Source organism: Atta cephalotes (genome assembly GCF_000143395.1).
Source record: "Atta cephalotes unplaced genomic scaffold scaffold00073, whole genome shotgun sequence".
NCBI lineage: Eukaryota > Metazoa > Arthropoda > Insecta > Hymenoptera > Formicidae > Atta > Atta cephalotes.
In genome coordinates, this window is record NW_012130137.1 from 309,981 (window position 1) to 324,394 (window position 14,414).

Here is a 14,414-nt window from a genome sequence, read left to right on the forward strand (position 1 = left end):
GGCGATTACTCGAAATATGATTTTGATATCAGAGAGAAGCCTGAGAATTATGATAATGCACGTGTTAACTAACATTCGTTAGCAATACTTTTTCCCTTTTCAGGCAAGTATCAAGAATTTCGTATTATGGCATACCCTACTCTTTTCCGATTAGGAAAAGAGGATGCAATTAGAGGTATTCCCGATTTAATTTCTACTCGGGGTATTACTATATACATGCGTACATTTCTAGTACGATAAATTGCTTTTTTTTAATACCGTCAACGGCAGGAGGAGGATGATCCCATTTGCCTACAATCTCAATTGCACATACCACTCATTAACTGGTGCCTAATAATTTTTCTCTGCTTTACCAATGAGAATATTTTATTTTTTAATTGGCCAATTAACAATGCATGTGTATAACAATGCAATGTGTGCAATCGGAGTCTTCCCGTCAATAGCAGTAATAACTCGTCGTTCAGTAGTGTTTTGTTACTTGCCTGAGTACACTCATGCGCTATGTTTGCCGAGAAGTGAATCGCGGAAGTGAAATTGAATATTAAGCATTATACTTGTCATCCTATTTATTTATCATCATATATTTAGCTCAAAATCGATCATAACCGTTATTATTGTCTTTACTTCTGATTTTAACGTTTGTCGGAAAAAAGTGTACGATATATATAAATTTTTTCTTGCTTATGTTCTCAATAAATACATATCCGGGAAAATATTTTATATAAAATTATATATATAATTTTTTATATATATAATTATTATATATATATAATTTATATATAATTTTATATAATTATATATAATTATATGTAAATATATATAATTATATACATTATATATATAATTATATATAAAATATTTTTTCCCGGATAATAATTATATATATTATTGCGTTAATAACTTGGTGATGCAAATCTTTTTACAAAGCTTTTATTTAACTAAATAAAGATCATTCAGTAGCTCCGTATCATTTATCTTATTCAGGAAATTATATTTATTTTTTTCAAATAACACTTAAATTAATTATTTTTTTTTATCTTTTAGGGTAATTGTTTTTTCTCTATTTTTATTATAACTAGATAACGTAACTACGACTTTATAGAAACATAAATAAATAAGTAAAAGGATATAAATAAAAGAATGCTTTACTTATAAATTTTCTTATTCAATACAAACTGGTTTGAGATAAAAACCGTGGATAATCAAGTAAGTAATTTTCCAGCTCTTATTGTGAATATGTATGATCCATAATTAACTCCTTGAATAATAGTCATAAAGTATAATAAAGTATAAAATAGTCAGTATATAAAGAATGACATCAGAGACAATTAGCTAAGGACTTCGTAGAAAATTTATATCCCGGAACTTAAGGAAATCTTAAAGCTGTCCTGTATTACCGACTAAATCATATAATTTTTGTATAACAAATACATTTCTCTTTCATGTATTCGAAAATCCTTTAACAGGATTAAAATACACGCATTACGTGTTTGTGAGGTGGATTTTATGCCGAGAACCACTAAAAATTTCGAAATTGATATATTTTTTATCATTTCTTAGTGCAATATGGCGTCTTAAGCTGTCAAGTCGTGACAATATTTGCTTGAAAACGAAAGTTTTGCAACCTTGTATCAAACACGTAGTTTGCACGAACAAATAATGTCGAGTTCTTAGAATTAGACTTAGGCTGATATTCATAGTCAGATCTTATATTTAAGACTATACGTCTTAAGTCACTAATTACAGGGCCGCATTAGCGTCTTAAGACATTACTTAAGACGGTCTTGAAATAAGAATCGACTATGAATATTAGCCTTAGACGCTTTATCGTAATGAAGTTGTTATATGAAAATCAGGATTGGGTAGTAACTAATGAAAACGTTAAAAGTTAAAAAAAAGTTAAAAGTTAATAACTTTTAACTTAACTTTATTAATTTTGTAAAGCCATTAACTTTAATTTTATTCAGTTAAAAAAAAAAACATTAATTTATTCAACCCTGACGAAAATTGACACGAACGTGCAACTGCGTTAATGAAAGTGGGAAACTGTGCGCACTCTGGTTTGATTTTCCAATATATGAAGACATCACCGTGGAAATTTTTACGCAGAAGGTCCTCTTAAAATATAACTACAAAAGATAACGTAAATACATTGTTAACCAGAGAAATATAAAAAAGTAAAATCACATCTCTTCTTATTATTTTAATATTCAGAAAATAAGGTGGTAAATCCATAGATAGTAAATATTTTAATTTGTTTGTTTAAACTTGCATATTTTATTAAAGTACATTATTATGTGTGTCTTTTGAGCTATTATTTATTAAATTTGGTTAGGAAGTGTAATTTCATATCGAGAAGGTCGCGACGAGCAACTATGGGCAAGCATTTTGAAATGCATAATTACTCATTTTTCATATATATATATATGATTAACACTAATTTTTTCGTTTCTTCTTTGCATTATTATTTTATTTTGCCAAAATCTATTTATTATTATTATTATAGTTTTGTATTTTTTGTTTAATATATATTTAAAATATATTTAATATATTTAATATATTTATATTGCAATATAATAAATATATTTTCTGGTTTCTTTATCAATATTTCATAATTTATTCATTTTTTCTACGACTTTTGCTTTGCGCACAATTACTCGACGCGAGAATTTTTTCGTCTTTCCGTTTTTTCTTTTTTCCCAAATACAATCTTATTGAATGAAAATCTGTTCAATATGAGGATACGTACATAAATAAACATTCTTCTACCATTATGTAATGCTAGAAGAATGTTTATAATTTTTATTTTCATACTTATATCAATTTGAACTTAGAAAATCATTTCACAACAATAAATTTTCCTTAAGTGCGCACAATTCACCCACTTTTCTCTATCATTATATGAGATATTGGTATAGTAATCGGATATATAAAGACATTTAATGTCATCGATTTATATAATTTGTCTTCACATGCTTACTCCAAAAATCACATTTTTTGTTTTTCAGACAAAATCGTTATAAAATGAAGCCATTACCCTTCTTTTCAGAATTGGTAACATCACGCTAAATATTTACTTACAAGACATAAAAAAATACTAAGTTGATGAATTCGACGCTACAATAATTTAACGATGTGTCCAGCAAGTATTGTACTTTGTTTAACATTTCTACTTGTTGCTTCGTTTTCGAAACCTCAGGATGATTTTACGAATGGCAATGAGCAGAGTGACAACTCGACGGTGCAATCTGATCCTCTCCTAAATTCTATAAAATATCGAAATGAAGAGATGAAATTAACAAGATGCAATTTACATAAAAATTCTATTAAGAATAATGATGAAATGCAATATGAATCCTGTATTAATTCTACAAAGAACAATTGCAAGAATGACTCGGTGCGATGCGAGTCTCGTGAACATATAATAAAAAATCTAGAAGATAATAATCAGACATCTACGAAGTTCTATATAAATTCGACAGAGATCAATAATTTCACATTACAAGAAATTAAAGAAAATTTCACCAAAATTGAAGACAAGAATAATTCCATATTGTACAAACTCAATTCCAATAGAATAATTAAAACTACTTTTGTTGAATACAGAGCATGCGATGATAGTATTACTTGTATTCAGTTCTGTTGTCCTTTTGGTAACATCTTGACGATAAAAGGACATTGCATCTCTCGTGGAGAGGATAATTACGCTCTTCCAAATATACACGGGAACGATTCCAAGGATGAAACGGTCGACGAACTATTTTTGACTGTTCGCGATCCATGCATTGCAAAAGGATATGATCGCGAATTTCTTTTTCCTAATACATACTTGTTTCTCACCAACGGCTCTTTGTACAATAATCATGATGGCGAACACATTTCACCAAAGTCTTATTGTTTTGCCATTATGTTTCGGGACACATATGATGTGTTTGTTTGTGAAAATCGGACTACACTTCCAGTATTTATATCCATGTGCCTACTATTGTCTTTGCCGTTTCTGCTGTTGACGTTCATAATATATTCCATATTGCCAGAATTCCAGAATATCCATGGTTATACATTGCGTGCACACGTGGGTTCATTATTCATCACATACGCGATTATGTGTTTTGGCCAAGTTTTTGGATTAAGTGAAGTGAAATATTGCATTGTACTAGGTACAGTATACTATATCGTTCCATTAATTAAAAATAACACAATTAAACAAATTAAATTTCAGTAAAGGCGAAAATTTTCCAACTTGACAGAAAAATATTGACTAATAAATAATATAATGCAATCAAGTAATAATAAGCTCCTTTAAGAATATATTCTTAAAAACATCAACATGATCAAATGTTATTTTTGTCATTTTTATTTCACGACAAAGCTACATCTTTTTTAAGTTATGATGATTTTAATGTCCTTATAAAATTATAACAAATCCAGAATAATTTGAAAAGTGACATAACTCAGAACATTACTAAACAGTTTTTATATTTACCAGCTCTAAATGACTCACAATCAGCTCTAAAAATGACTGAATTCAAGATAAATCAATTTCTTTAAACTTTAATCTTTGATCATCAAAACTGTCTTGACTCTAAATATTTTTTTGAAAAAGCTTCTCCTTTTATTTACAAAAATACAACTAAAAATATGTCATTCTTTTAAAAGCTGATTATAATTTCTTTGAAAACCTTAAGAGAGACACAAGTGCTGTTTGGCGAACAACTTGTTAAGTTAGTTTACTTTTGATAATTAATAAAATAATCTTTAACTTATTTGTGATAATAACTCGATAAACAACATTTTTTAAGTTATGTTACTTTTGAAGTAAGCCTGGAATGATACAGTAATGCAATAATGTGTTGCTTATATGTATCTATATATAAAATAGTTTCAATATAATATGTCTATCTTTTGAATAATTTAATAAAATGGGAATTATTAAATTTTTAAAAGAAAAAATAATATAAAACAATATTTAAAAGAACAAATAATATAAAATAATATTTAACAGATATTTAAATCTTGAATTATACCTTATGTATATAATAACTCACATTTCTGCATGTAGATAATTTTCTGGTTTAAATAAAAAAATTATACAGTAAAGCATTTAATTTGATCAAATTCATTTTTTTTTACTTTGCAATGCTGCAAACATGCAGATCAAGAAAATGCCACAAATATAATAAATATAGTAATAATTATAAATTATAAATAATTGTCATTCTAATATATACTTGATGATTAACACATTATTTAATTTCATCTTTTCAGCATATATCTTCAACTTCTTCTTTTTGTCAAGTTTTTTTTGGTTAAATGTAATATGCTTCGATATTTGGTGGAAATTTAGGTGAGCAATATATTTCTTATAATATACGCATAGTGGAAGTACAAGTAATAAGGTGTGCTCATAATTAATTCAATTAATTTAATTTAATTAATTTTAAACTTTTTTTAAATAAAACTTAATGTTTAAACTGATAGTTGCCACCCAAGCAGTCCCATCCACAACATCGATAATGTCAAAATGACATTAAAATGAATCGAAAATGATTGAAAAATGACTTTTAATGATCATTTTTGAGTCATTTTAATATCACAATGGTTTGTTATTTTGCTTGGACATGTGAGCATGCTCGTTTTATATATATATATATATGATTTGAATCAATTGAACTGTACGCCGCTTTCAATGAGCATCTTTCTACTTCCATCATGATTATACGCAAGTAACATTATACAACGTACAGTATTCACCAGAGCATGGAAAGTTATTTTTTAAAAATAATAAGTTACTCATTATTTAGAAAAAGTAACAGTTATTATTACTAATTACTGATTTTTAAAAGTAACTCGTTACAGTTACCGTTACAGTTATTTAAAAAAAAACTTTTCATTACCTTTTCATTACTTTTTTTTTAAAATCGATCACCAATCATAGCGAATGAGTGTTTAGATCTTACTGAAAAAAATCATATCACAATGTTACATAATTTCATCAAGCAACTGACGTAATTTTTTTTTCAATAGGGAGAACTTCCTAGTCTCGCACTATGAGCGGCTTGTGTTCAATTGAATCATGTCCAATCGTGTACAAAGTAAAAATAACTGTAAAATTCGTTACGCACTAAAAAAATGTAACTACAATTATAAAAAAAAAAGTAACGCAGTTACCAGTAAAGTTACTAAAAAAATAACTTGTAAATATAACTTTACTACAAGTAATGAATTAGTTCCATTCCCTGGTATTTCATCATTGAAATGCAAAACATTGATTTTAATGATTTTTATGTTTCTTAAACTTTTAACGCTTCGAAACAAATATTCAAATTGTTAAAATAGAAAACTTTATAAAAAAACTTTTTATTTTTAAGATAGGATATATGTGTAGTTATGTGTAGTTAATTAGTACATATACTAAAAATATTTATATTATACATATATACTAGTATATGTGTTGAATGTAAGTTTTTATGATTATTACGTCACAAAGTTTTAATATCAAAGAGATTAGATATTTTCGCATATTATATATTGGATAATAATTTAATTATTATTGACTAAACATAAATCGCATTTTACAGAGATCTCCGACCGCTCCGTCGATATCGAACAAAAACAAAACATAAAAAGAAACTTATAGTATATTCGATCTATGCATGGGGAGTCACTATTATTCTCAACGTTATCTGCGCCATTATGGATAATATTTCCCTACCAGAAAATTTGATCCGACCAGAAATTTGCGAAAAAAGATTTTGGTTCGGTGGTAAGTGATACCGGCAATTATTAACGCTAGCGGAAAATTAATATTTAATTGAAATCTTGATAAATTTCAACAATTTTTAATTTAAATAATGGACACATCATTCACATATATTAGTGTAGTATAATACAAAGAATTTGTTTTCTGTTTCAGAAAATGAAGCAAAAACGTTATATTTTTACGTACCCATAAGTGTTACTATTATCAGTAATATTTTTTTTTCATCCGCACAACACTAACAATTCTGTATCAGAAAATACATATAGCTAATCTGTTAAGAGATTGTGAGATCATGCGCCACGATGAAAATAAGCAATGGTAAAAAATGCGAAGGCTACTTTAAAGTATTGTAACTTTGCGAAAAAGAGTTGTAGCAACTCGTTTTTTTTTTTTAATTAAAAAAGAAAGTTCGAATTTTATATAAACAACATTTCCAAAAAAAATTTTACAAAGTCCATGCATTCCGTCAAATTTTGCAATTTTCAATATGACAAACACATTCTCACATTTTGCAAGTTACAGTGATAGAGATATATTAAATTTAAAATCTGGTCATAGCGTTTTAAATTTCAGATTTCAGCTTTAATTAAAAAAAAACTGTTATCCTACGATAATCTTTCGCAAAATTATCGTCAATCAAAATTGATCAATTTTTACATAAAACTTTTTTAAGTCATAATTTTTTTTAGCATATATTTAGTATATATTTTATTGATTTATCTTATAGCAACGATTGTAGTTATAATATTTACAAAAATATATTTGCTCACAGGTTTAATATGTACCTGAAGCTGTTCATAGTGATGGGAATAACTTGGGTTTTGGAGATAATGTCGTGGATCGATATTGGTGCTGATATTGTACCACAGTTTATCTGGTATCCCGCCGACATCGTAAATGCCTTGCAAGGTCTCACCATTTTCATCATATTTGTGTGTAGAAAAAAGACCCTGCAAACATTATTAAAACAACTTGACTGGAAGATTTGCGATCCATTTAAGATTCGAACAAGGTGTATAGTTGTCTCGAATACTACTACATCCACTAGGAGGTCCGGAACAATGCCCATGCAACAAATCGGTCACTCTAATTAACAGCTAATCATCTTGCAAAGTTCAATTAGTCCTACTCATAAATGTTGCAATGCAAAGAGAAAATTCTATTATAGAGAGTTAAAAGTTAATTAACAGCATAATTTAATTCTTCAGTCGAAGATCTTATGTATGTATATGCTACTTCAGATTATATTGTTTTACATTGTTTTTAGTCACTTTAGAAAAGAGGTATTTGATATTATACAATCTGTTAAAATATTAAACAATATAATTTTTGTAAACAGAAAATTCGAAAGAAGGTGACTCACCCCAAGGATAGAAAGAAGCCGCTTTGAAACATTTGATCAAATAAAGATAATTACAATGAAATAACATTCTAAATTATTTGTAGATTAAACAAATCTTATAAATCACATGTTAAACATAGCTCATCAGAAATATGACCAATACAATTCAAATAATAAGTAAGACATGTTGTCACTCAAATAAATATTAAAAGAGGAGACAAAGGCAATGTATAAATGTATAAAACAATTACAAAGAAATTACATAAATCAACTAAATAAAACTATTTTGTGTTTTTTATTATCTGTAGATAAGTGTGATGTACGTCTTCTGTATACGAACGCAAATTGAAACTGTTTTCTCGCATAAAGATAGGCATGAAGGCATTCCGATATTAGTCGTTTATTAAGGAAACGTTCTTCATCAAGTACTGCGACATTCTCCTAGTCGAAATCATGTTCAAAATTAATTCTATGTTTTATAATCACCGAGTAAGTATTAGTATTTCGGTTTATAAGATTACGATGATCTGACACTCTATATAGTTTTAAGTTTCCTTCTTATCTGCCCGACATATGATGTATCACAGGATTTACACGAAATTTTGTAAACGACATTTCTTTTTTTCTCGTGGGAGGATGTATTTTTGTACCTTAATCAATCTGTCCAATTTATTTGTACAGAAAGCTCATTTAGTATTAAAAGTATTGCTTATTCTTTTAAATTCATCAGAAATTGTAATATATAAGAAAGCACGAATCAAGAAGCGCAATCTCTATTAATTTTTTTCTTCTCTTTTGATTTGATCTATTGTTTCATTTATAAATTGAGAACTTGAAACGTATATTAATAGTATTAAAAATCAGATTGACAGGGTAATCATTTTTTAACAATGTATTTGATATTTTTTTGATAACATTTTAGATCTGATAACAAAAAAGCTCTATCAATCATGCTTATTATTATTCTTCTTTTTTATGAGAATGGATAAGAATATATATATTCAAGTTATTTTAGTATTGATATATTTCATATTCAATAAATGCACATACAAACAAATATTCTTTTATGAGATTCTATTAAATTTTTTTATAATAGAATCTGATGTTTATTATACGGTTATATAATATGTGTATATATGTGTAATATAATGAGTGAACTTCCGAAAACGCCCAATAGTCTTAAATTTTGATAGAAATACTCTAAATAGTCTAAATAATGTGAAGTGAATGCCATTAAATGGATTTTCACCGACACAAATGCCAAAAATGTTTACACAAAATTATGATAATTGAACAAAGATTAAAGTTACTTTGAAATAGAATTTTTATGATCAACAAGCATATAATGATAAACTATGACGAAATAAGACTACATTCTCATAGATATATGTTGGAGAGCGCACTGTTTATTAAGTAATATAGCGTCGCAAACTAATTTTATAATTTTCTGAAGGCTTTAAAATCTTGTCAGTATCTTTTTTCGTTATTACTATGTGTGTATTACCATACAGGGTGAATCAAAGTCGTTGAACCAACTTTTTACCCTATGAGAAAATTATCGATTTCATATCTATTGGATTATAACGTGCGTCAATAATTTTCTCATAGAGGAAAAAGCTGGTTGAACAACTTTGGTTCACCCTGTATACAGGCGTAGATTCGATTGCTTTTTTTAACACCGTCAATGGCAGCAACAATTCGTTCAGTAGTGTTTTGTTACGTGCCTGAATATATTGCGCTATCGTTTGCCGGGAAGTGAATCGCGGAAGTGAAATTGGACATAGCGTTATATTTATGATCCTATCCATCTTCATATATTATATACTCGAAAACAATCATAATCGTTATAAATGATTATAAATATATTTATAATTTTGATTTTAATATTTGTTGGAAAGGTGTTGGAAAGGCGATACATAAGATAACGATAATTTTTTCTTCCTTATATCCTCAATAAACACCCGGGAAAAAATGTTTTATATAAAATTATATAAAAATTATATATAATTATATATAACATGTATAATATATATAATAGTTGTATATAATTTTATAATTGTATATAATTTTATAATTATGTTTATATAATTATATATATTTATATAATTTATATATTTATATAATTATTATACTTATAATTATACGTAGTTTTATATAATTATATATATAAAACATTTTTTCTCTGGTAATAATTATTTATTGCATCAATAACTTGATGATTATTGATATAAATTCTTTTGCAAAATTTTTTAACTGAATAAAGATCATTTATTAAGTCCGCATCATTTATCATATATAGAAATATTTATATTTGAAAAAAATGAATATAGTTCCTATATTTATTTTTCTCAAATAGCACGCATCACTTAAATTAATTACTTTTCTTTTATCTTTTAAGATTATTATTTTTTTTTTACTTTTGTAACTAGATAACGTAACTACAACTTTGTAGAAACATACATAAGTAAAAAAATATAAAGAAAGAATATTTTTTTAATGAATTTCTTGTTCAATATAAACCGGTTGAAATAAAAACCGGATAACCAAGTGAAGTAATTTTACAACTCTTATTATGTATATGTATGACCAATAATAAAATTCTTGAATAATAGTCATAAGTATAGAGTGACATTAGAGATAATTATCTAAGGACTTCGTAGAAAACTTACATCTCATAACTTAAGTTTGATAAGATGATGAATTAATTGGTATGATTATCATACAACAACATTACATAAAATGCAATGAAAAAAATAACATTAACAACAGTTATCAGATTAACAGGATAATAAGTGTTGAATGAAAATATCAAATTTAGAATATATAATGAGAGAGTTATATATATTAAAAAATATAAGTTTTATAATTTACATATATTCACGTAACGTGTTTTGGTTAGAGATTGAGATTTCAGATGTATGAAAGTTTAAAAATTTAAAAAAGAAAAAACGCAAAACGCAATAAAATTAAACGAGAAACAGATCACAAGATTTGAGAGGTCAAATATTTTCCAGAGCAAAAATTGCTCACAATAAACGGATAAAAGAGCACCTGGATATTCTAATATAAATGTGTATTTGTTAGAAACATTTAAAAATCAAAGAAACCAAAATTATTACTCTGCCAAAAACTCATTCGTGGAACCGAAGGTTTGTTGCAATCATTAGCATATTGTTAATCGAATGCACATAAAAAATAGTAGCAATTAGATGCGGTCAAACGTTGTAAAAATAATTAATTAAGCTGATTAAAAATAATTAATTAAACTGTCAAGTAAAATTTTTCTAAAAAAAAATTATTATTTATAAATTAGAATTTGTATGATTATTGCGGCGGATAGAGTATAACTGATAGAAAGATAATAGAAAAATAAATAATTGTAGTGCTACAAAGTCAAATTTTGTTTATGGTATACACTGTTAAAAATGTAAACACGAGCTTTTTTTTATGTAATAAATGAAGCTCGTGGCTATGAACGAAATTAAAAATAATGAATGATCTAACTTTAAAATTAAGTTACAGTAGTTATTTAAATGAAATAAACGTATATATTAAATTTATGAAATTTAATGTGGTTTTAATAAAATTTTATGAAAAGTATATTAAATTTTCATGAAAAACACATTAAATTTTACATATACACAAATATATTTTTTAGTTATAAATACATTAAATTTAGTATAATGCCATGAAATTAAATTCAAATTGTGTAACTTAAAAGTTAATAAAATTAATTTAAGAATATTTCTAACAGTGTATGCTTTATTTTTTTATGCAGACCCTTTGTGCCTGCTTGGAGATTTAATATAAAGCATTTCCGAGATCAAACATTTGTTATAGCATGATTCTTCGTCGAGAATTGAAATGTTTTCCCAATCAAAATCATGTTCGAACTGCATCTTGTGTTCAGTTATGATAGAGTGGAAAGATATATTCTGTCTGATGTGATTTTTATCTTCTGTAATTCTTATATTTAATTGTCCAACATAAGGTACATTACAATCTTTGCACTTAATTTTGTATATTACATTATTTTTTGAGAAAGGAGCGAAAGGTCTTCTTGGATTTTAATAAATTTTTGTAATTTATTTAAGCTATGGAAATAGACTTCAGACTTTGTTATTGAATTGTTTAAATTTTTTATAATATATAGAATATATGGTACGATAAATCATCAAATATCGAGTTATTTTGGTTATCCACTATTTGGAGGATTTTGCCATGTTCTTCTTTGTAAGAGGCTTTTGATTTTTTATTGATAGTCTTAAAAATAAATTCCTTAAAAATAAATGGATAATCATTTGCAAGTATGGTGATGATTAGAAATTCTAAATTTTTTGAATGTATTCTTGGTCCGACAATAAAAAAGTTTTATCAACTAAATAATAGTAATAGTAATAGTAATAGTAATACTAAATAATAGTAATAGTTCTCTTTTTCGAGAAATAGGATGGTTAGAGAAAAACTTTAGAGATCTCTCAGAAAACTGTTTTTATGATATCAGTCAAAATTTAGGTAATCGTCTTTTTTCTCGAATAACATCTAAGAAATTCAACGCGTCACCTTCGACTTTTAAAGTGGATTGGAGATGAAGGATAAATAAAAACAATTTCGTAAGAAATTTGAGAAAGAGGAACTGTCATACCATCATCGACATATCGATAATAAGAAGATAATTGTTCATTAAATGATATCGCTTTAAATGAAGCTCTACTTTTTAGTCTTTGTAGCACTAATTATAAAAAGCCTTAAACGATTTACCTGGATTTTAAATGGTTGTATGATTCTTGCGTGAATTTATATATTACGTATGTAGAGAAACGCGCGCCGAAATGATTTTTCGATCTTTGAAAACGCTAACTCTTTAAATTAATACAGTATTATCACGAGTTAAATTGACCAACAATTTAAAAAATATTTAATGCAATTCATTTTAATCATCTTCGAAATGATCTTAATGTTGATTAATATATTAAAATCTATAAAATCTATATAAATAATTAATTCTTATTGCGAAAAATATTACCTCGGCCGGGAGTCGAACCTGGATCTCTTGCATTCCGTGCGAGCACTAAGTTTGTAACACTAAATCAGAAATTATTGCTATTTTTGACGTCCATTCGATTGAATTGTCGCTATCGATTGCGACAAATCTTTGGTTTTACGAGTGAGTTTTGTCAGAGTAACGATTTTGTTTATTTTGTTTTTTAAATGATTCTAACAAATACATAAATTATATTTATATTCGAATATCCAGATGCTCTCTTCACAAAGTTTTTCAACCATTTATGAGCAACTGCTACTTCGAAAAATATTTATTTAACCTCTCAAAATCTTTTAATAACTTTCTCGATTAATTTTACTGTGTTTTTTTTATTAAAATTTTTAAACATTCATACATCTGAAGATGGCTTTGGCTACGATCCACTTGATGCTACGAATGCTTTTTTGATTGGTCAGTAAGAAAATTTTTTTTTCCGATTGGTCGATTAAAAGTTTCAAAGCATTTATAGCGTCAAATGGACCACATCCTCGATCTCGTAGCCGAAACGTATTATGTGAATATATGTGAATTATGGAACTTGTAATTTTCTCAATACATGTAATTCTCTCATATTTATTCTAAATTTGATATTTTCATTCAATTCTTATTATCCTATTAATCTAATAACTCTATTTAATATCAAGAGTTCTGTGCTGTATTTAATTAACAACTAATTTTAATTTATAATCTATACAACAATTTATAAATTTTCGGTGTAGGGTAACTTCGGCAAATTCGCCTGAGATTTATGCCGCAGAAGAATAAATAAAAAGAAAAAATAAAAGGAGTGGGGGAATTTTCCAGCAATTACTTTGTTATATGCCTTTATGTTATATTAATATTGCATTGTTTAAGTTTCTTATTGTTAATATTAATGAAATTATTGTAAGTTGAATCGATTTGTCACTGTAATAAGTAGCGTCATCATAAATTATAATTATAATCTTCATAAAATATATGATTATTAGGGCGCGTAAAAGACTTAGTTGTTATTTCGTGATACATAGTAGAGGAATAGTAAACCATATTATATAGCAAAATACAAGTTTGCTCTTGTATTCTTTATTTAATTTGTTATCTTGTGTGTCCCACTTGTTTGAGATATACAGCATTTTTAGAGAGCGAAATTTATGTCCAAAACATACAAAGTACGCAGATTAAATTCAGTGCATTAAATGCAATAAACACATTACATGAAATATGTGCCTCATGTAATAATAACACTTGTAATATATATATATATATATATATATATATATATATAA

The 14,414-nt window shown here is 26.6% G+C and overlaps 1 protein-coding gene across 1 annotated transcript; it reads left to right on the forward strand.

The window, feature by feature from the left end:
* The first annotated feature begins 3,133 nt into the window (after positions 1-3,133).
* LOC105624142 (G-protein coupled receptor Mth2-like) lies at positions 3,134-7,857 on the forward strand. Its single transcript, XM_012205500.1, is given in 6 exon segments — positions 3,134-4,160; positions 5,269-5,347; positions 6,582-6,766; positions 6,917-6,973; positions 6,976-7,081; positions 7,536-7,857. Coding segments are annotated over 6 exon segments (1,776 nt in total).
* The last annotated feature ends 6,557 nt before the right edge of the window (positions 7,858-14,414 follow it).